Genomic DNA, 20,973 nt, shown 5'->3' on the forward strand with positions numbered 1-20,973 from the left:
AATTGCCAGCCTGTTCTTCTACCTGATTAAAATGTGGTCAGTACCTTTCCATATAAAAAAAACAAATTGCATAATCACAGAAACAAAAATGCCACTGGTGCACAGTTACAACATCAGCTTTTATCCTTTGCATCATGGTACCAGCTGCACTTGAGGGCATATGGGATAACCTTTCACTTTTCAGAAAGTAAAAATATTTATTTGCCAGAGCATGTTGCAACTGGTAAATATGCCGAAGCAAGTGGACATGCTGGAACATTTGAAAATTTGAAGGCCTGTTGCCTATTCCTCTTATAGCGCACATCTCTGCTTGAAACCTAACTGCTAAAAGTGGCATCCTTTGCAAGAGAAACAAGGCAGGTCTCTCTGCTTTGCTTGCCTACAAAATAAAAAATAACAGATCCCGAACTTGCACTGCATACTAGCATGGTGGGTCCACTATCCAGGCCTCTATGGTGAGAAAATAATTAGGGGCAATGGTCAGTTCTATCCCCTTCTTATCTTGAAAAAAGAATTTTGCACAGCTTTCTTGCTAGGGGGAATAGGGCTGGCTCCCCATGCCAGGTCATGTACACAATAAGCTGAATATACCTAGTCCAGGGAGATACATTCCAACAGCTGGTGTTAAGACAACTAAGGCAAATGCATTTCCTAAGGCAAACACATTCCACATATCTGTTCCTCAAGAATTGAAGACCAACCCAAATGTACATTTTGAAGTAGCCAGATGCTAAGTCAGCTCACTGTTGCACATAGACCATTACCTACTGGTGTATTACTCAGACTAGCTGTGGCTCTCCAGGTTATGATCATTCTCAGCCCTGCTAGCAAAGTTCCTTTTCACTGGAGTTGCCAGGGATGGAACTTGGGACGCTCTTTATGCAAAGTGTGTTGCTCTACCAGTGAGCTGCAGGTTCTCCCTTGATGGGGTTAAGAGAAAGAGAATGTCGTCCTCCGGTACAAGGTGAAGCAACTACACGAGTGGCCAGCAGTTCAGCCCTTATGGCAAGCGCATTTTGCAAGCTGCTTTGCAGGAAGGTGTTAGGTACCTGGACAGATGACTTCTTGTCTGTCTTCCCAAGAGAACGTGATCCTCTTTTCTTCAGAGAATTCTGAAACAGAAGAGGTAATGCAAAGGATAGTTATTTACTGAATTTATTCCCAGCAAAGTTTCACAATACGTTGCACACATTGATCAAAATTATTTTTTAAGTGATGAATCTGTTAAAGAGGCAATGCGTTTAAGTAATATGAGCCCTTCATTAATGAAATATTGTGAATTATATGGAAATTTAATAAAAGTATTTATTTTCATAACTTCATCACTCTTTCTATATCCTACCATATTGTCTTTTATTACAACCCATATATTTCTTTGTTCTTCAGGACTTATCAAAACCATACCAAGCAATATGTTATAGAAAGAGTCTGCATTTCTACAAATTTATTCTATTTGAGGCCCATTTCTCTTGAACTTATATAGTATTTTGACATTAAAGCCAACTCCTAAAGTTTGTTGATCCAGTCACCAGCTGGGAGTACTTTTAGGGGGTTTCTTTTTTTTTTTTTTTAGCATTCTACATTTTTACTCCCAGAATCATATACAAGTTTAATTCTGTATGTTTTGTATTTATTGAATGACACATATAATTTAGCAACAAAATTAATGGCGCTGTATTAAATTGTAATGTCTCAGATATTAACTTCGTAATAATCTTTCAGCACACACAAAAATGGAATTAAAAAAACTAGAAAATGAGCTGAGGCGCTATTAACAGGCACAAGTCCTTAACATATTCCTCCTCCTTTTCTATCACCGTGAGTCGGGGCATTATCCTTCACCCACAAACTTCTGTTGAAACTGACATGGCTGGAGTCCATAACAGTCTGAGATTCCACTTCCCCACCCTTAAAAAAAAAGAGAGTATTTCTGCCCAACAGCAATAGTATGCATAATACAGTGGTACTTCGGTTTTCGAACATCTCCGTTGATGAACATTTCAGTTTTGAATGCACCTCAGAAGTCAAACATGCCACGCGGCTTTCGCCGGGTGCGAGATCCTGAGGCCTAGCTGTCGGCTGTTGAGTTTTCGGTTTTCGAAAGTTTCAGAACTCGGTCTTCAAGAACGGATTACGTTCGAAAACCAAGGTACCACTGTAGTACTTAACTTTTAAAAAGGAATCTGACAAGACATTTCCTAAGACTGGCAGGGTTTCACTAAACTTTGAGCATTTCATGAGAACCCAAGCAGGAGGAGTGAAGCTGAGAAGCCTTTTCTTGAGCTTGCCACTTTCAATGGAGCCCAGTGAGGGTGGGCCAGTGAAGAAAATGGCCATGCGACAGAAAAGCATGGTAATGCAGTGTATATCTCATTATTAACAATCACCAGTCACATCGCAACAACATTTAATCTGAATCTAGTTTTAAGGAAGTTTGGACTGGCATCTGGAGTAGGCAAGCATAGCATGCCTTCTGCATAAACTGGAGTAAGTGTGGACCACAGGGCTGGACCATAATGGTAGAAGTGGAACAATTGCACCAGAGCCTATGTCTGTCTGCAAGGGGCCTTCTTGCCTCCATTTACTCACTGCTATTGCACTCACTGTCTGCCTTGCCACCTCTGTCTGTTGTGGTATACAAATATGTATAATAAAACTAACAAATGATTTTAATTCAATATGGGTTTTGGGGTTTTTTTAAGTTCCTGCACTCCTTTGAGGGATGGGGAGGGACCCTTTCTGAAAACTGCACCTGGGTCTTCCCCATCACCTTAATCCAACCTTGGGTGCTTGCTTTTCCAGCTTTAAATGTCACAACTTGTATTCAGGTTTGCTATGCATTAATAGAAGCCAGCGGATGAGGGTGGGTGGGATATTCCCAAGTGATAATTAAGGCTCTTGAAAATCTGTGCATGACTTTTGTTGAAAACTCTCATTTTGATCTGGGCAGGCACAATTCCTGTGTGCAAAGAGCAGAATACACAAATGACTCTAGCTTTCCTGACAAAATTGGAAAATAGAAGCCACTTCGTATGGGAATCGACACATCTCTATAGCTAAGTGGTGTCGTCTGACATTTGGAGAGCAGCAGAAACACATCCTACATACAAACACAAAGGAAAGGAAAGCACTGTAGAGAATAAGGTGCCATATCTGAGATATCAAAGGTCGAGATTTATTTATAAAGGGCTAGAAAGCTTTGAAGATTCTTGATCATATGGGCACAGCCTGGCTATTCATAGTCAAGACATGTGCTTTCAAGTTGGAAAAAAGAATAACAGCACAAGGTCCAATGAAAAAAAAGATTACATCTTAATCACCTTGGCTGAAGCTTTACAGAAAAACCACCTTTGCAAGGCTCAGACAAAAAGCAAGCAGCTGATTATAACCTTATATTTCCAAGTCACTATGCTCCCCACAAACTAGGGTCTCCTCCCTTCTATTTGCACTTTAAACCACTTTTTTTTGGGGGGGGGGGTTGAATTAATGCCCCAGTAGCCTAGTAATCATTGGAATGCCTTATTCGCCAGGTACAGTTAACAAACCAGATTCATAACATTTAAATATTCCTATATTTTAAGTCTTCCAACAAAACAATAGGTAGAAGTATTGAGAGATTCTATTCACTCTCCCAGTAGAACACTGAATTGGGGAGACGACAATGAAGCCATCAATTTAGAACCCAACTGTTGTGTTCGCATTATGTTGTATAGGAATTGGTAACATCCAGTGATGAAAGCTATCATTATTCTGTGCCAAGCAAGTAGCAGGGGGCACACTGGGTTGCTGAATGTTCAGAATTCCTCTGATTATCCAATGCTGGGAATAAACAACGGCAGAGCTGCTTGCCTTCATACCCTGCCTTTGTCTGATTCAGCAAGATAACATGTATGTTCAGATTCTGAAGGAACAAGGATCATGCAATTTTAAAGTGGCTTTAGAAATTGGCTGTGCTTGATTCAGAACTTCCTCTCCCTCCTTTTGTCAGGAGCTGCTAGGATGTGTAGGGTGGCTGCCCCATATGGTGAACCACTGGACTCAGAGGTTGCAGCCTTTTTGGAAAAGAACTGGAGACAAATAGCACATTCCTTCAGTTGTTCTTCAGTCCTGACTTCTGACTTGCTCTATGTCTATGGCTTCTTACTTGACTTGCCCTCACACTGGTGCCCACAGCCCAGCCCTGGCATCCTCATAACAGATGACAGAACAATCCTAACAAGGTCTACTCAAAAATAAGCCCTAATGGTCTGAAGCTCAACGTCAAAAAAAGGAAGATCATGGCCACTGGGCCCATCACCTCCTGGCAAATAGAAGGGGAAGAAATGGAGGCAGTGAGAGATTTGACTTTCTTGGGCTCCATGATCACTGCAGATGGTGACAGCAGCCACAAAATTAAAAGACGCCTGCTTCTTGGGAGAAGGGCAATGACAAACCTAGACAGCATCTTAAAAAGCAGAGAATCACCTGGCCAACAAAGGTCCATATAGTTAAAGCTATGGTTTCCCAGTAGTGATGTATGGAAGTGAGAGCTGGATCATAAAGAAGGCTGATTGCCGAATAATTGGTGCTTTTGAATTATGGTGCTGGAGGAGACTCTTGAGAGTCCCATGGACTGCAAGTAGATCAAACCTATCCATACTTAAGGAAATCAGCCCTGAGTGCTCACTAGAAGGACAGATTGTGAAGCTTTGGCCACCTCATTTGTCTTGGGAGTGTGGAGACCTGGGCTTAAATTCCAGCTCAGCCAGGGATTCATTGGGCAGAAAGAGGTATGCTGCCATCACCAAGCCTCATCCCCCCACCAGCAAGTCTGAAATAAAACACAAATTTGCTGTGGTTTTGATTAGGATTATAATGCCATGGAGAATAGGGCTATCAATGACTGTTAGCCACTATGGCTATCTTCTAACTCTGCTGTTGGAGGCATGTCTGTGGATGCCAAGTCACTAGGAATCAGTAGCGGGAAGAGTGCTGCTCTGCTCCATTCCTTCTTGCAGATTTTCCACAGGCACCTGGTTAACCACTGTGAGAACAGGATGCTAAACTAAATAGGTCATTGGCCTGATCCAGCACGGCTCTCCTTATAAGACATCTGATGCCCTCAAATTTATTCTATTACTAGGTAAGATGATAGCTTTTTGCTGGGCCAGCTTTTGAAGCTCCAAATCTTGTAAATACTTGCCAATAAAAGGTTTCTCCTTGCCTAATTTATGGCTCTCTTCTGCCTCCTAACAAGCACCTCCTCACTCTGCAGGAGAGACGGAATGCAGCCAGTGCTATTAAAAAGCTCACTATAATGAAAAGCTGGTCTGCTGCTCCCACCCTCTAATACTCCCACAAAGTGTTCAGTAAACCAAGCAGGGAGATACGCATCAATAAAAGTCATAACACAGGTCAGAATGATGCCCCTTGGACGCCGTTCTGTCCACATATAGTGAGCCAAAAATATTCAAAAGCTGGTGCTACAGCTCCATAGCCAAGAAATGCAGCTGTGAAATGTGAGCTGCTGCTTGTGCCAACGCTCAGAGATCCAGGCCACTCCTATTAAGGACAAACCTATTCTTCAAAAGCCACAGCTTCGCTCAGTGGCTTGGCACACCCTAGACAGCAAGCTGGAGGTCCAAGGGAGGGATATGGAGACAGCAGCACCCGAACGGTGCTGCTTGATCCCATCTCCAGTAGAAATCCAACACATTTGCACAACAGCAGTAAATGATCCCTGATGAGGTTGGTGAGACAGCCATTCCAGCTCCCACCCTTCCACACAAGCCAAAAAAAGAACAAGCCAGTGATGAATTTCACCAAGGCCAAGAACACACACCCTGCAAGCTGCCTGTGAGATAGAGGCTAGCTGGCTCTGTTTGCCGGACAGACAGCTTTGGGGGGTCCCTTCTGCAGTAGTCTAGTATTCCTTGCAGTGTTTTAGCACTTCCAACCTCCACAGACTATGGCAACCCATTCTGGTGGTCTCCACTCAGAGCCACAGGTATTCTGTAATTATGCAGTGGTCATATTTTTCTGTAAACTGCCTTGAGTGTTTTGGTTTTTTACAACCAGCGGTGTATAAATTATATGAAATAAGCAATAAATAAATGCATGTTTTTATGGTTTATTTATTGGACAAAGGACCCAGCATTCTGAATACCTAGCTCTTAAAAAGCTGAAGAGTGTACGAATAATGCACAGGGTAGCAGAAGAAGGGGTCAGAGGATTTCCAGTGGTCGGGGGGGGGGTGTCTTTAATGACCTTCACCATGATTACCAAAAACACAATGATGCAAACAAGTGATCATGTGCAAGGATGCAATTTTTAAAAAATAAAAAAGTAAGAAATGTGCAAAACGCAAAACAAATTGCAGAATGAAGTTGGGGGTTTTTTGCACAGGACATTGCTCACTATGAGTCAGGAGTCCAATGTTTGTTTTATCACAGAATATGTACAAGTGCAGAGCAAATAGCTGGTTTTCCACAATGAGTGAGGGGTGTAAGAAAAGGAAATGCCCCCCCCCATTTTTCCAGGGGAACTTCCTGTTGATGGACATGCTGCATCAGCAGTGCAGGACAATATAATAGTTATGGTCACTCTGTCATCACAACAAGTAATTCCCATGACCAGCATCGCGCTGCCGAGTTGGCTGCCACCAACATAAGCCAGACTGGATCTGGCTGGTTTTATAACTGCTTTGGCTGCCCTGCTGTTTTCAGTGCCCCCCCCCCTTTTTGCTGCAATTTGTGCACATTCGATAGCAAAAGCTAACAAATGTGATTAAATGTGACTGCTACCATGTTGATGCAACCAGACACACACATAAGCTCCCTTTCAGACCCCTCCAGGCTCCAGCATAAACAAGTCTTTCTGAATCCCTCCCCCCTGCAAGACAAATGAAGCCACAGGTGCAAACAGTGCACGTGACAATTAATTGGCCTTTCCAACACTTATCCAATTATCAGAGACGGTCCCTCCAGCTGGAGAATAATCAGCACATAATCCCCTTAGGAGCAAGCCCCCTCCCACTGCTCAGAAGCCTTCCAGAGGTAGTTTGTGCATGCCCATAGCTGTCAACTTTTCCCTTTTCTTGCAAGGAATCCTATTTGGAATAAGGGGATTTCCCTTTTAAAAAGGGAAACGTTGACAACTATGTGCATGCCTGAGCGTCATTCTGTAGGTTAACAGGCAACAGCAAAAGACAATGGATGGGATAACTGAAGCTGCACCGCAGGCAATAGACCCTAAACTGATTGTTCTCCGGAGTCTCCACCTCAAACATGTATTGAAGAAATGCAACTGCTCCAAGTTTGCACCTAGCTGGTTTCTTCTTAGAGCAGACTAGAACGGTGGTGCACTTGGAACCATTGCCAAGGATGATGGTATAAATAGGCTGCTGAAAGGTGTGAATATCTTCCGGGAAGCCAGCTGGATTTCATCGACTGCCATCACCCAAATATTTGTGCTGCGATTCAATGCTGAGTCCCTAAGCCTGGAAGAAGGGGCTCCCACGACCAGCATTTGAAAAAGGAAGCTGCCTTACCTGCCCACCGAAAAAGGAATGCATTAAAAAGTAACAGGTTTGCAAAGATTTAAAAGGGAGCCTACCCAAATAAATAATCAACCTTTGGTCAAGTTGATAAAAATATGACAAACTGACCCCTTCATGCAATACATATGTGGAGGGGGCTGCTTATGTCTTAATGAACTTGTTTCAGATGACACACAAGAATCTTGGGACAGCTGCATATTGTGGCAGGTCACTGAAAAATGGCAAAACATAGTAGCTGCAGAAAATCCAGGAGAAAGTATACCCAGTTTTTTGGAAAGAACAACAGCAGTGAGAATGTTGATCGCCAAACATTGGAAGGGAGAGAAAACACCAACGAAGGAGGAATGGCAGATAAAATTGTTTGATTATTTGGAACTTGCAAAAATGACAGAAACAATCAAACAAACCAAAAGTTTATAAAGGAATGTGAGTGTATTTTAAAAAACATTGTTCCCAACTAAAATCTTTAGTATGCTTGGATTAATTTTCGCAGATTACATGATTAATAAATAATGTATTGGATATAACATAGATTATGATAAAGAACACAGTAAAAGGGGAGGGGGAGAAAAAAAGGGGGGGAAAGACCCGCAGTGAGGTAGATGGAAGGTAAAAGGTAAAGGTACCCCTGCCCGTACGGGCCAGTCTTGACAGACTCTGGGGTTGTGCGCCCATCTCACTTAAGAGGCCAGGGGCCAGCGCTGTCCGGAGACACTTCCGGGTCACGTGGCCAGCGTGACATCGCTGCTCTGGCCAGAGCCAGAGCCGCACACGGAAACGCCGTTTACCTTCCCGCTGGTAAGCGGTCCCTATTTATCTACTTGCACCCGGAGGTGCTTTCGAACTGCTAGGTTGGCAGGCGCTGGGACCGAGCAGCGGGAGCGCACCCCGCCGCAGGGATTCGAACCGCCGACCTTTCGATCGGCAAGTCCTAGGCGCTGAGGCTTTAACCCACAGCGCCACCTGCGTCCCCCGAGGTAGATGGAAGTCACCTGTAAAAAGTAGAAGACTATTTAGTCAAGATTTAAGATCCTGAAGACATATGGTGTTGAAGATTTTCATTAAGTATGGGCGTTTCTTCATGATCTTTTTTCTGTGTATTTTGTGTATCTTGTGTTGTTTTGAAGATGAATTAAATACTTGTAATATCTAACGAAACTAATAAAAAGCATTGTTTGTTTGTCTGTCTGTCTGTCTGTTTGTTTGTTTGTTTGTTTGTTTGTTTGTTTTGCAAAACAGGGATTCTGTGATTAGATATTAAGTCAAATGCCTCTTGGCAAGGAAGAAAACAGAAGGTGAAATTGGTGCTTGGGCTTGAATCCTGCCAAGTCCCCAGCAGGCTAGGGATCGGCTCCCTTCTCCCTCCATTGAAAGACATAGCAACTAGATGATGCAAAGTAATCTCTTCGTCTTCCCAGGAGGTGCCAGTTCTTGAGTGCGAAACCCAACTTATATAGAGCTAGTCTTACAGTGAATTAATAACAATGAAATATGTAGTCAATGGAGACAGCTGCACAGCTGGTTGGAGCCAATGGAGACAGCTAGTTGGCCACCACTTAGACCAGCAGTTCTCAACCTGTGGGTCCCAGATGTTGTTGGACTACAACTGCCATCATCCCTGAACTCTGGCCTTGCTAGCTAGGGGTGATGGGAGTTGTAGTTCAACACCATTTGGGGATCCACAGTTTGAGAAAGGCTGTCTTAGACCATGGGTAGGCAAACTAAGGCCCGAGAGCTGGATCAGGCCCAATCGCCTTCTAAATCCAGCCCGCGAATGGTCCAAGAATCAGTATTTTTACATGAACATAATGTGTCCTTTTATTTAAAATGCATCTCTGGGTTATTTGTGGGGCCTGCTTGGTGTTTTTACATGAGTAGAATGTGCCCTTTTATTTAAAACATTATTTGTGGGGCATAGAAATTCGTTCATTATTTTTTTCAAAATATAGTCTGGCCCCCCACAAGGTCTGAGGGACAGTGGACCAGCCCCCTGCTGAAAAAGTTTGCTGACCCCTGTCTTAGACAAAAGCACTGCCTTTCATAAATTTGGGGGTTTAGGAAGTGAAGGTGGGGAAAGGATCTAGATGGAGCATAGAGACTTACAATTTTGCCTGCACAGACACTGGTAATTCAGAATGAACGGTTTCAGAATCAACTGCTTTCAACCCCCAGATGCAATCCCAGCATGTGCACACAAGGAAGCAGTTGACAAGACACAGAACTGTAAATACATGGTTAAAAGGTGCTAACCAACAGCAGGCGGGAAAATGCAATTCATCCACAGCACCAGCACATCCTTACAAAAATGGAGCTCTGTGGGGGAAATGGGTATTAGCAGCATCCTGGTCTGTCAACTATGGAACACTCATCCTAGAATACAAAATGGATTCTAATGGTGCAAGATATACAGTTCTGCTCCGGAATGCCACAGAATCAATAGCCTTCTCTCCAAGATATAAATTCTCAATGTGGGATATAATACTCCTAGCATTGTGGCTGCTAACTAAGAAGTATGAAACTTAACACAACACTCCGGCGAAAGCCCAGCAGCATTATAAAGCTCCACTTTACTCCACCTGATCCTAAGGAGGCATCAGACGTTCAGCAGCAATTTGGATTTTGAGATCTTCCTACACTTGCCTTGCTCTTCCAGTTTCCTGGCTTTGCTTCAGCCACAATGCTTAGGAGTACAGTGGTGCCTTGCAAGACGAAATTAATCCATTCCGCGAGTCTCTTTGTCTTGCGGTTTTTTCGTCTTGCGAAGCACGGCTATTAGCGGCTTAGCGGATTAGCGCTATTAGCGGCTTAGAAAAAGGGGGGGAAAGGGAAAAAACTCGCAAGAACTCGCAAGACGTTTCATCTTGCGAAGCAAGCCCATAGGGAAATTCGTCTTGCGAAGCACCTCAAGAGACGGAAAACTCTTTCATCTAGCGAGTTTTTCGTCTTGCGAGGCATTCGTCTTGCGGGGCACCACTGTACAGTCATACCTTGGGATAAATACACTTCAGGATAAGTATTTTCGGGCTGCGCTCCGCGGCGACCCGGAAGTAACAGTGTGTGTTACTTCCGGGTTTCGCCTCTTGCGCATGCGCACACGGTCAAAATGACGTCACGCGCATGTGTGGAAGCGGCAAAACGCGACCCGCGCAGTCGCATCTTATGTTCTGTTCAGGGTGCGAACGGGGCTCCGGAACAGATCCCGTTCACATCAGATGCTTTTTAAACAAGACCGCACACCATTCCAGAGCTATAGCAGTGCCTTGGGGAACCTACTGAAGAGCTTTCCAACGTGATCCAGAAAGCCAACAAGTTCTATTCTCATTTTTCAAGATATATTCCAGGGGTGGAAGAAGAGGAAGGCATGGCAGCAGAAAGAAAAACTGGGCTGCAATGTGTTCCAGTCCTTCACTTTCACAATGAAGCTGCTACTACACTCTCTCCCTCCCTCCCTCTGTGTGTGTGTTTGTGTACACACACACCATCCAAGTCATCTGTATGCAACACCAACTGTTCGGGTTTCTGTGTACACACATCATGTGACTCCAGTCTGGCATGCTGGCCACAGGACAACCCTCTCCTCGCCTTCATCACCCATCTCACACTGACAGCTACTGCACTTCTTTTCACTTGCTATTCAGATCATGCACACAGACTGCTCAGAAACCAATCTCATGCCCATTAGTACTGCCTGCTGTGTGGATGGGCAGACAGGCTGCCTAGAGAACAATAGGCAAAGAGAAAAGCTGCAAGTCCTATCCAATATTGTTACGGAGGGCTGAGGCTTCTAAGCTGCCCTTGCGGCCATTTGCTCTGTTCTGAAATTTGTCCTAGGCATCACTGCAGGGATTTGCAGGTCCTCTTGCACCCACTAACATTTCTCCATACAGCTGTGCAAGTGGATACAGAACTTCAGGAATAAAAAATTTAAAGTGTAGGAAAGGGGTTCCAGCAGCCTGTCACCATGGCTGTGGTCAAGGAAACGGCTGTGTGTTCCCTATGCACACACCAGCCTTTCTTCATACCCACATTTATAATTGCATATTGGAAACTGTCAATAAGAGCCTGTTGCAAGTCTGTTAGCCATTCACATGATTAGGGACAAACCCCCATGTATCTGCAAAGAGAATTGAAGACTGAGAGAAGGCAAGATGCCGCAGTAGAACCAAACTGCCCACTAGCAGCAATTCTAAGTCAGGGCAAAGAACTATTATTATTATTATTATTATTATTATTATTATTATTATTATTATTAAAATTTATATACTGCCCTATACCCACAGGTCTTAGGGCAGTTCACAGTTCAGGGAGGGAAAATAGAATTTCTCTCTCTCTCTCTCTCTCTCTCACACACACACACACACAATATCTGTAATAAAACATATAAAAATAAGCACCCATCAGGTATCACCAAGGAGCAGATTAATAGATCAATTTAACTGTCTTTCAAATCAAAACATTTTAGCCATTGGGTTTTTCCCAATTGCAATGATTCAAAGATGCTCTTTGATCCAGTGGATCAAAGCCTACAACATGCAGAAGGGCTGGCTGGGCATTTGCTATGTGTTAGTTTTATTTGCTAGAAGATTTAAGTTCACACAGAAACAGCACTGCAAGAGCAACTGAGTACTGCTCCGGAAGGGTTTAGTTTTATAGAAAAAAGGTAATACCAAGGTATGTCAACTTTGGGCTAAAAAACCTGGTCATTGTATTTTTTAATGCAGAATGAATCAGGATAGTAAAAGCAAGGGAGTTTGCCTGGCCTGACTCCAACTAGGGTAATTCCATGTTGCAGACACTTAACTCTTGCTGTGACTGCAACTGGAAACCAGATTCCTTTTGGCCTACTGCCCTGACCTCACACACAGTTCCATTCTACACCACATTTTTGGCAACCTTGTAAGCACCAAGAACTGGTTGCTCTCCCTTAAGATAATCCTGTAGGGAGCTATTGAACATGCATGTTTTGTCAGCTTTGCTACCTAGCACTTCAGCAAGCCCCAACTATTTTATGTTACACTGCCACTTTCCTGCAGTGAAGTGCCTAAATACAGCATCATTAGAAGTATACAGCATAGTGGTACCAGAAGACCGTTATGTTGAGAGACCAGAAACAGAACCTGATGCCAAGGAAATCGTTAGTAGGCTGAGATCCATTCATCTACACTTCCATGACCCCATTTGACTGCAAGTCATCAAATGGATATGAGAAGTGCCTAAACTATACATAGTTTCTCTTAGAGGAAGCAAGGATATGGCACATTCCAGCTGCTAGCAGCAAACACAAGAACCCAAAGGGCAGACATGAAAAAGATAAGACCACAATGTGTTTTAAATGGCTAGCCTAAAGCTATTGATCACCATCAACCACAGGTCAATACTCCATTTTGCTTTGTTCTTCCTCGACTTTGTAGGAAAGGTTGACTATACGTAGTTCTCTTTTACTGCTTGCATTTGATTTCCCAGAATTGAAATTACAGCTTCCATTCAATTCCAATGATTCATAATGTAGAGTTCAAGAGAAGCCCTCCCTCCCTAAAGAACCTCAGCTTCAATCATCTGGCTAGGATGCAACTAGGGGATATGGTACCGCTCTTATCTGGAGGACAGTTCCCAGAACATGATGCTGGAGAACTGACTCTTGGCTGCATCGCCACTAGCCTATGGTGTTCCTTGAGGCTTCCTTTTGCTTCTGTTGCTGTTTAATATCCACATTAAAACACTAGCAGAGTTGTCTGTGGATTTGGGGTTGGGTGCCATCAGCATCTCACTTTTTCAGCAGATACCAGGGAGGTGGTAGAAGTTCTGAAATGCTGTTTGAGCGTAGTTGCAGGCTGGATGTGAGCAAATGTGTTATCCGGACAAGATGGAAGTGCTGTTGTTTAATAGGAAGACTAGTTCAGGATTAGGTGTACAGCCCATTCTGAATGGAGTTGCACTCTGCTTGAAGAGTCAGGATCAGAGTTTGAGGGTGCTCCTTCATCTGGCATTGCCCATAGGACATTTAGCTGGAATGTAAACCCAGGGGTAAGCATCACCTATGTTGCTCCACTCACTTCTGCCTCTTTTCATCACTGGTAATGTGGCCCCAGAAGATTGCCTGTTAGAAAATGTGACTCTAAGGCTGGAAGAAACACAAAATACCCCTGTCCTAGGCACTCACAGATAGCCACTGCAGCAACTTTGTACATCTTTGGCTAGTGCCCCAGCCCTTTCCTGGAGATCAGCTACACATGCCTTGGTCACACTAACATTAGATTACTGTAATGTGCTCCACATGAAATGGCCCATTGAAAGTGTATTAAGGAGAGAAATAAAAGAAAAGGGGGGAAGCCAAAGATACAGATCTTTGTACTGTACCAGTAGATGTGTGCAAATTTGGAGAAACAGCCTTAGGGAGCCTTAACAAGCAAGCAACTTGATGATCATCCAAGTTCATGTCTTTTGCATGTTTCATCCACTTCCCAACACATGTTTAGAACACAACTTACTAGTAGCAAAGAGGTAAGCAGGAGACCTGGGAAGATGTAATGTTGTAGATTCTATATGCCTTGAGCAAGTCACTTCTCCTCAGCCTAAGCTAACTTGTGGGCTTGCTGTGAAGCTGGAACACTGATCAAAGCTCCTTGGGGGAAAAGAGAAGATAGAAATGCAATCCCTTAGGATAGTACTTACCTCCCGTAGCTTATCCATCTCATTCTGCAGCACCTGCTTAGCCAACTCACTCTCAATGAGCCGTTGGCGCAAGTCCTCATTCTCATCCTCCAGCTTGATCCGTTTTTTCTCCACTGTCTCCAGTTCATTATGGAGCCTCACAGAGACATCTTTGGCTACCTATAAACACAGCAAAAAGTAATATGAGGTTTGGTCCTCAGATCTGATGATGCACAAGTTAATATTACCAGCAGTACTGACATTGGGCTTTAGATTCTATTTTGATCAGGGCTATATATCCCACCTGACTGTCCCTCTTCCAAAATCCTCACTGGCATTTAGCTTTCCTGATCTATTTAGAAAGAAACAGATTTTCTTCCAAAATGCATGCTAACATTCAAAATTGCTTAAGTAGGAGCTACGGCTTGCAGCGTTAAATTGTAGCTAAGCATTTTGCACAGATTTCATTTTTAATCCTTTAATTCAAGTTGTACCAGCATAATTATGTTCAAGATACGAAATGTTAGCAAGAGACACATTTTGCAGTTCCCTCCCTCCTCTTATGTGGCCCAAGACTTTGTTCTTAATGAAGAATGCAGCCATCTTGGGAACACAGCATGGTTTTGCACATTAGAAGCATGCACTGAAAAAGGAAGCAAAAGTGATGCTATCAGACAATATCAAAAGGATTTGTGCAACTCTTTGTAAGGGAGCACAAGAGTTGTGCCTACACTGAATATACCATATTTTTCGTCCTATAGGGCGCGCCGGCCCATAGGACGCACTTCGGTTTTTTGGGGGGAAATGAATAAAAAAAAATTATTCCCCCCCCCCAGCTGCGGCTGCAGCCCCAAGCCTTGTGGACACCCGTCCGAAGCACGGGGAGCCCTCCGGAGGACTCCCCGTGCTTCGGGCTGCAGGCTGCCGCCCCAAGCCTCGCGGGCCCGGCGGTACCTCGCGCCGGGCTTGCAAGGCTTGCGAATAGCTTCCTGAAGCCTGGAGAGCTAGAGGCATCGGTGCGCACCGACCCCTCTCACTCTCCAGGCTTCAGCGAAAGCCTGCATTCGCCCCATAGGATGCACACACATTTCCCCTTCATTTTTGGAGGGGGGAAAGTGCGTCCTATGGGGTGAAAAATACGGTACACATCTTGCCATCTTTGCACAAAAACCAGAAGTATGGAGAAAACCACATCCTCTTGACTCCCTCTTCCTTGTAGTAAACGATGCACCTCTTGTTATTCAGCGGCATTATGGTGTATGCTTTGCTGCACAGCCCCCCCCCCCCCCAAATCAGAACTTTCACAAAAGTTCTATGTCCTTATGCCCATGATCTTATGTCCTATGGTGCTTTGAATGCCAGCTTCTCTGGTTACAGAAGAGGGAATAACTGTCACATACAAGACTGAGATGCCAGTCACTTCTGAGTTTGTTCGCTGCGATGGCTGGCAGGTTTTAGATGCACATCAGCAAGTTTCAGAAACTGTGCAAAATGAGAATTAAAGGAATCTAGACACATTTAGATGCACCAAGGTCACCACCTAATAATTCTCTGTGAATCCACAGGCATAGAAGGGGGAACAAGTTGGTGGTGCTACATTATCTTCTCTGAGCTTTCCCCATTGAACCAGGATAGATTTTTTTTTAATGTATTGAACTGAAGAGCATAAATCAAATATTAAAGTTAGAAACAGGTTCACTAATGTCAATATTAATGGTGCAATGGATAGTCTAGCATTTACAGTAGCACCAGCCATACCTCCTACTGTTATGTGAGGATATATTTAAAAAAATGTAATTCTCTATCATGGGTGCAGAAGCATCAAACAGGCTTTGCCACTGGCACTTAGACATGTCAGACTCAGATTGTGCGGCCAAAGTATAGCCAGGAAGAGCATTGAGGAGGAAAAGGGTAAGTCAAATGCCAAAGCTGTAAAATGGGAAAGAACACAATTCATGTGAATCCGTTGAGCAGACTGAATAATACTGAACCTAAACTATCTGAGACTCAGAATTCAGACTTTCAAATGAAAATGTCAAAAATGGGGCATGGTAGAGCTTTACTGTCTGTTCCATGGAACAATCATGGAACACTGAATTACTCTTAATATGGGGCATATCTCTTAATGCATCTGTAGACACAGGAAGTAGTTTCACAGTCCTGATGACCTTATGTTCACAAACATTTTCCAGCAAATCCCAAGCAATGAATTCTGGTCCCCAGGGACCCTCTGGGCTTGACCTCTTCTGCAATAAAGCTCTCACAAAATGGCTTTATCTGATAATTAGGGTCATAGGTAGTCCTTTATCACAGTCCAAGGAAAGAGGAGAGGTTCTTCACTGGGAAGGAGGAAATTAACTTTACAAAAATTGAACTTTTGTGGGGGGCAGGGGAAGCAACTGAAAGACCAGATGGCAGGACATCAATATCTAATTTCAAGACCCTCCGCAGTGTGTGATCCCAAATAAAATAGGGGTAACCTGTATGGAATCTCTAGGAAGCACCACTGAGCCTATATAAAACTTTAGACTGTATGCAGCCAAACCTGCAAACATAAGTGGGTTTTCCAGCTGCGGGTTGAGTTCTGCTTTCCACACACCCACACAGCCTTCACCCATTATAAACACATAGCTTCCAATGAATGTTGATTGCCTCCTCCTCTTTTTTTAAAAAAATATTTTTTCTTTATATTTTCATTTTACAGTAAACACAAAACACAAATTTAAATTATTCCACATCATATTTCAACTCCCCTCCCCCCTTTCAGAGGTTTCTTACACTTATACTGTTTTTTACTGCATTTTTGAGACTGACACAAGGGCTAGCCAATCAGTACTGTGCAAAGAACAAGTCTCTGCTGAGCTCAATCCGAGTGGGGTTTTTTTTTGGGGGGGGGGAGCGCGTATTGAAAATGTTACATGTCCCCAAAAAGAAATGAGAGTCTTTCCACAGCAAGCTTACAGTTAAAATTGCATACACCTCTATACACACTTAATACTGGCACTACCTCACTGTACAGAGGACCTCCTTTGTTTCTTTTGCGTGATGATAAAGAAACTGCAAAGGTTAGAGAAGGCCATTGCATTTATATTCAAGCGTCAGGAGGGGGAACTTCGGTTGACATGTGCAGACAGGGCTTTCTCCCTGCTAGACAGGAAACTGGCATGGGTTTTACACCACAAAGATGTGAAGGGCAAAGGACAGAAACCGAAGGCATTACCAGGGCAATCGTGATGGACAGGGCAGGTTGGAGAGGCAGAATGCTACAATGGATTACGGAAAAAAGCATGTAGTGACCTACAGTGCACAGCTGATGCTAGAAAAGTCACCCTGTGTTCCACATTTTGTACTTATTTATACAAATTCCCAGTTGCATCCTGACTATGGGAACTGAAAACTGAGCTAGGAAAGAGACAAATGGTAGGACAGCTACTAGCATGGAATCAGCTTAGCCAGAGGCTCCAGCAACACCATCAAGGTTGGGGGGGGGGGGAGTTCCAGTTATTTCTTGCTCCTGCAAGGAAAACACTTGATCATAGCAAATGGTAAGGCAACCAGGAGGCAGCTGTTACAGGGTTCAGGGAAGGAGCAGAGCGAGAAAAATGCACCGTGACAAGCATATGGCAACTATCACACTACATCTAGCTCAGAAGAGGGCCAGTCCATGCAATGACCTCTTTGGAAGAAACTACAGTGGACGCTCGGGTTGTGAATGTGATCCGTGCGGGAGGCACGTTCACAACCTGCGGCGTTCGCAACCCGCAGCGTCGTGTCTGCACATGTGCAAAGCGCGATTTAGCGCTTCTGTGCATGCATGCGCACTGAAACCCGGAAGTAACCCGTTCCAGTACTTCCGGGTTCGGCGTGGTGTGCAACCCGAAAAAGCACAACCTGAAGCATCTGTAACCCGAGGTATGACTGTAAAGGGTGAATGGCTAAATCAGGGGTCAGCAAACGTTTTCAGCAAGGGGCTAGTCCACTGTCCCTCAGACCTTGTGGGGGGCTGGACTATATTGGGGGGGACGACGAATTCCTATGCCCCACAAATAACCCAGAGATGCACTTTAAATAAAAGGACACATTCTACTCATGTAAAAACATGCTGATTCCTGGACCGTCCACAGGCCGGATTGAGAAGGCGATTGGGCCGGATCTGGCCCCCAGGCCTCAGTTTGCCTACCCACAGACTAAATAAACATTACATTTTGAAAACACAACCTTCTTCTCTGGAAATGCAACATATACTCCTACAACATGTATCAGCTCATGAATCGATAGCTATGGCTATCAAAAGTTCTAACATCCCTAATATCCTCATTATGATGTGATGATGTGGTTGAGATTAAATCTGCTTGTATATCACTAATTATGGCTATCTAATGTATAAATACAAATGGTGGTGTAATTAACATCTGGAATGTGAACGTGTTTTCTTGATTGTTATTTTTTTATTTAAAAAGTGTGAACATGGTTTTAACATGTCAATGTATTTTCACACTTAAACGTCTTTTGTTACATACACTGGTGCCCCGCAAGACGAACGCCTCGCAAGACGGAAAACCCGCTAGACGAAAGGGTTTTCCGTTTTGGAGGCGCTTCGCAAAACGAATTTCCCTATGGGCTTGCTTCACAAGACGAAATGTCTTGTGAGTTTTTCCGACTTTTTTTCCCTCCCCCCCCCTTTTCTAAGCCGCTTATCAGCTGATCTGCTAAGCCGCTAAAAGCGCTAATCCGTCAATGGGCTTGCTTCGCAAGACGAAAAAACCGCTAGACGAAGAGAATTGCGGAACGGATTCTTTTCGTCTTGCGAGGCACCACTGTATTATAATGTTGTTTTTTGTAACTTTTCTATGTTTCCAGTTAAGGAAATCGGCCCCCAGGCATCACACTCGATGAACACAGCATGCATGGAACTCAGGGGTGGGGAACCTGTGGTCCTCCAAATGTTGCTGGGACTCCCATCAGTCCCAGCCCACATAGCCAACTGGCAGCAGTGATGGGAGCTACAGACAAGCAACATCTGGAAAGCTGTAGGTTCCCCATCCCTGATAAAACTGGACATCATACACTATAGTGGGGGAGCACGTGTCCCTTGACCTGTCTCCATATGGCTCTCAACCCAATTTCATAAGGTTGCTGCAGACCTCTGGCAAGAGCAATCTGTTCCTCCCCAGACAGCCTGCTGAGGGAGCAAAGGGGTGCCCTTTGTCACCTTTTAACTCAGTATAAGGTAGCTCTATATTACATAATTGGCAGGGTGTTGGCCTGAGACTGAGAAAACCCATTTCAATAGCTACACTTAAACATTTGGACACCTGGGATGTTTTTCTGCCTCCAGGGACCTAGGCTGTGCTCCTTGTCCTCATTCAGAAGCTCTGGAATGACTACTAGTTTGCATGCAGAAGGTCAAAGATCAAACCTTGACATCTCCAGGTAAAAAGGTTCAAGTAGGAGGTGATGGGGGGAAAGACCCTCTGCCTGAGACCCCCGAGAGCCATTCGCAGTCAGAGGAGACCATACTAGGCCAGATGGATCACTGATGGTCTGTCTCAGTACCATGTGGCTTCATATAGTCAAAACATATGTTCAAATACTTTGAAGAACCATGTATTAAAAAAAACTACAAGCTGTGGAACAAGATGTTATCATTCCCCACACCAAGACAGAAACCCTAACTGAGTGGGGGTGGGGCATGGAGCAAGGGACTCTCCGTGGCATTTGCAGCCTGACTGGCTCCTGCTAGCTAGGAGGAAAAAATGGAAGGCAGTTTTCCCAACTATGTCGGCTGCACCAACTCACAACAAACACCCAAATCAGGTCCCTCACCAGGAACTGGACTGGCTTTGGATCCAGAGGAGCCATTGCTCTGCTTCCACCCTATCATTGAAACACCCCCACTGCGGAGTTTTATTCCAGCTACTGCTGGCAGGAACACCAATGGCAGCAAATACTCCTCCATCATTTCCGTGGGCATAGAAAGGGCCTCCATGGTGTCCACGTTCCCCTGCCAGTGGTGTCAATTTCTAATCCCTGCCAGCAGTATGGATCAATGGTTAGGATTGCCCCACTCATTCCAGAGTATCAAAGCCTCTTCTCAAAGCTATGGTGAGATAAATACTGAGGGGCAGAACGCATGAAAAGGAGCTGTTTGGACCAGAACTGCTGGCCCTTTATAAAGAAATGGGTTGCGTCCATAAGTAGACCCACTGAAATTAAGGAGCATGAGTAACCTAGGTCCATTGATTGCAATGAGTCTACTCTGAGTAGAACTTAGTTGGCTGCAACCCAAAACCTGCAGCCTTTACAGTGATCAGGCAGTAACACCTGCCTTGCTTTGGCCTATTTGCATAAATAAGCTTCTAAGGACATGTTCCCTGCAGTTCTCTCTTTTCGAACTAGCTGAGTTGTGGCATACAGGTTAAATCCTCAGCTTGCATTCCTCAAGTTGCTAAATTAAATCCTACTGCAGACTCGGATATTGGCATATGGAACTCAGCATTGCCAGCACCCCCAATAATGGCAGCTGGAAATTTTCAAATGCCCAAAGCTCTAATCAACAATACTGAGCAAAGCAGTATTGCCCCTTGGGATCGAAACAGGGAGGACAGTAGTGTTTAGTAGGGCAGGATATCTGCTACCTCATTCCAGTGCATGTATCATGATGAGAATACATTCTGTTGGACCCCAGCAGGTCCAGGTGGTAGCTACATTTACTTTTAAACAACTGCACAAGCATATCCTCTTAATTACAGAGCAGTTAGCGATGGATGCTTGGGTGGAGATTG

The 20,973-nt window shown here is 44.2% G+C and overlaps 1 protein-coding gene across 4 annotated transcripts in view; it reads right to left on the bottom strand.

Moving 5' to 3' along the window:
* The window catches only part of MTCL2 (microtubule crosslinking factor 2), a 90,528-nt gene that overhangs the window by 37,765 nt on the left and 31,790 nt on the right, over positions 1-20,973 (bottom strand). For all 4 annotated transcript variants that reach the window (XM_079978834.1, XM_079978835.1, XM_079978836.1 and 1 more), the window contains exons 3-4: positions 14,210-14,368; positions 1,050-1,112 (exon numbers count right to left, since the gene is read on the bottom strand). In XM_079978834.1, the coding sequence (XP_079834960.1) occupies positions 1,050-1,112; positions 14,210-14,368 (222 nt within the window). The remainder of the gene's footprint in view (positions 1-1,049; positions 1,113-14,209; positions 14,369-20,973) is intronic.

This window comes from Podarcis cretensis, assembly GCF_951804945.1.
Source record: "Podarcis cretensis genome assembly, chromosome: 6".
NCBI classification, from domain to species: Eukaryota; Metazoa; Chordata; class Lepidosauria; order Squamata; family Lacertidae; genus Podarcis; species Podarcis cretensis.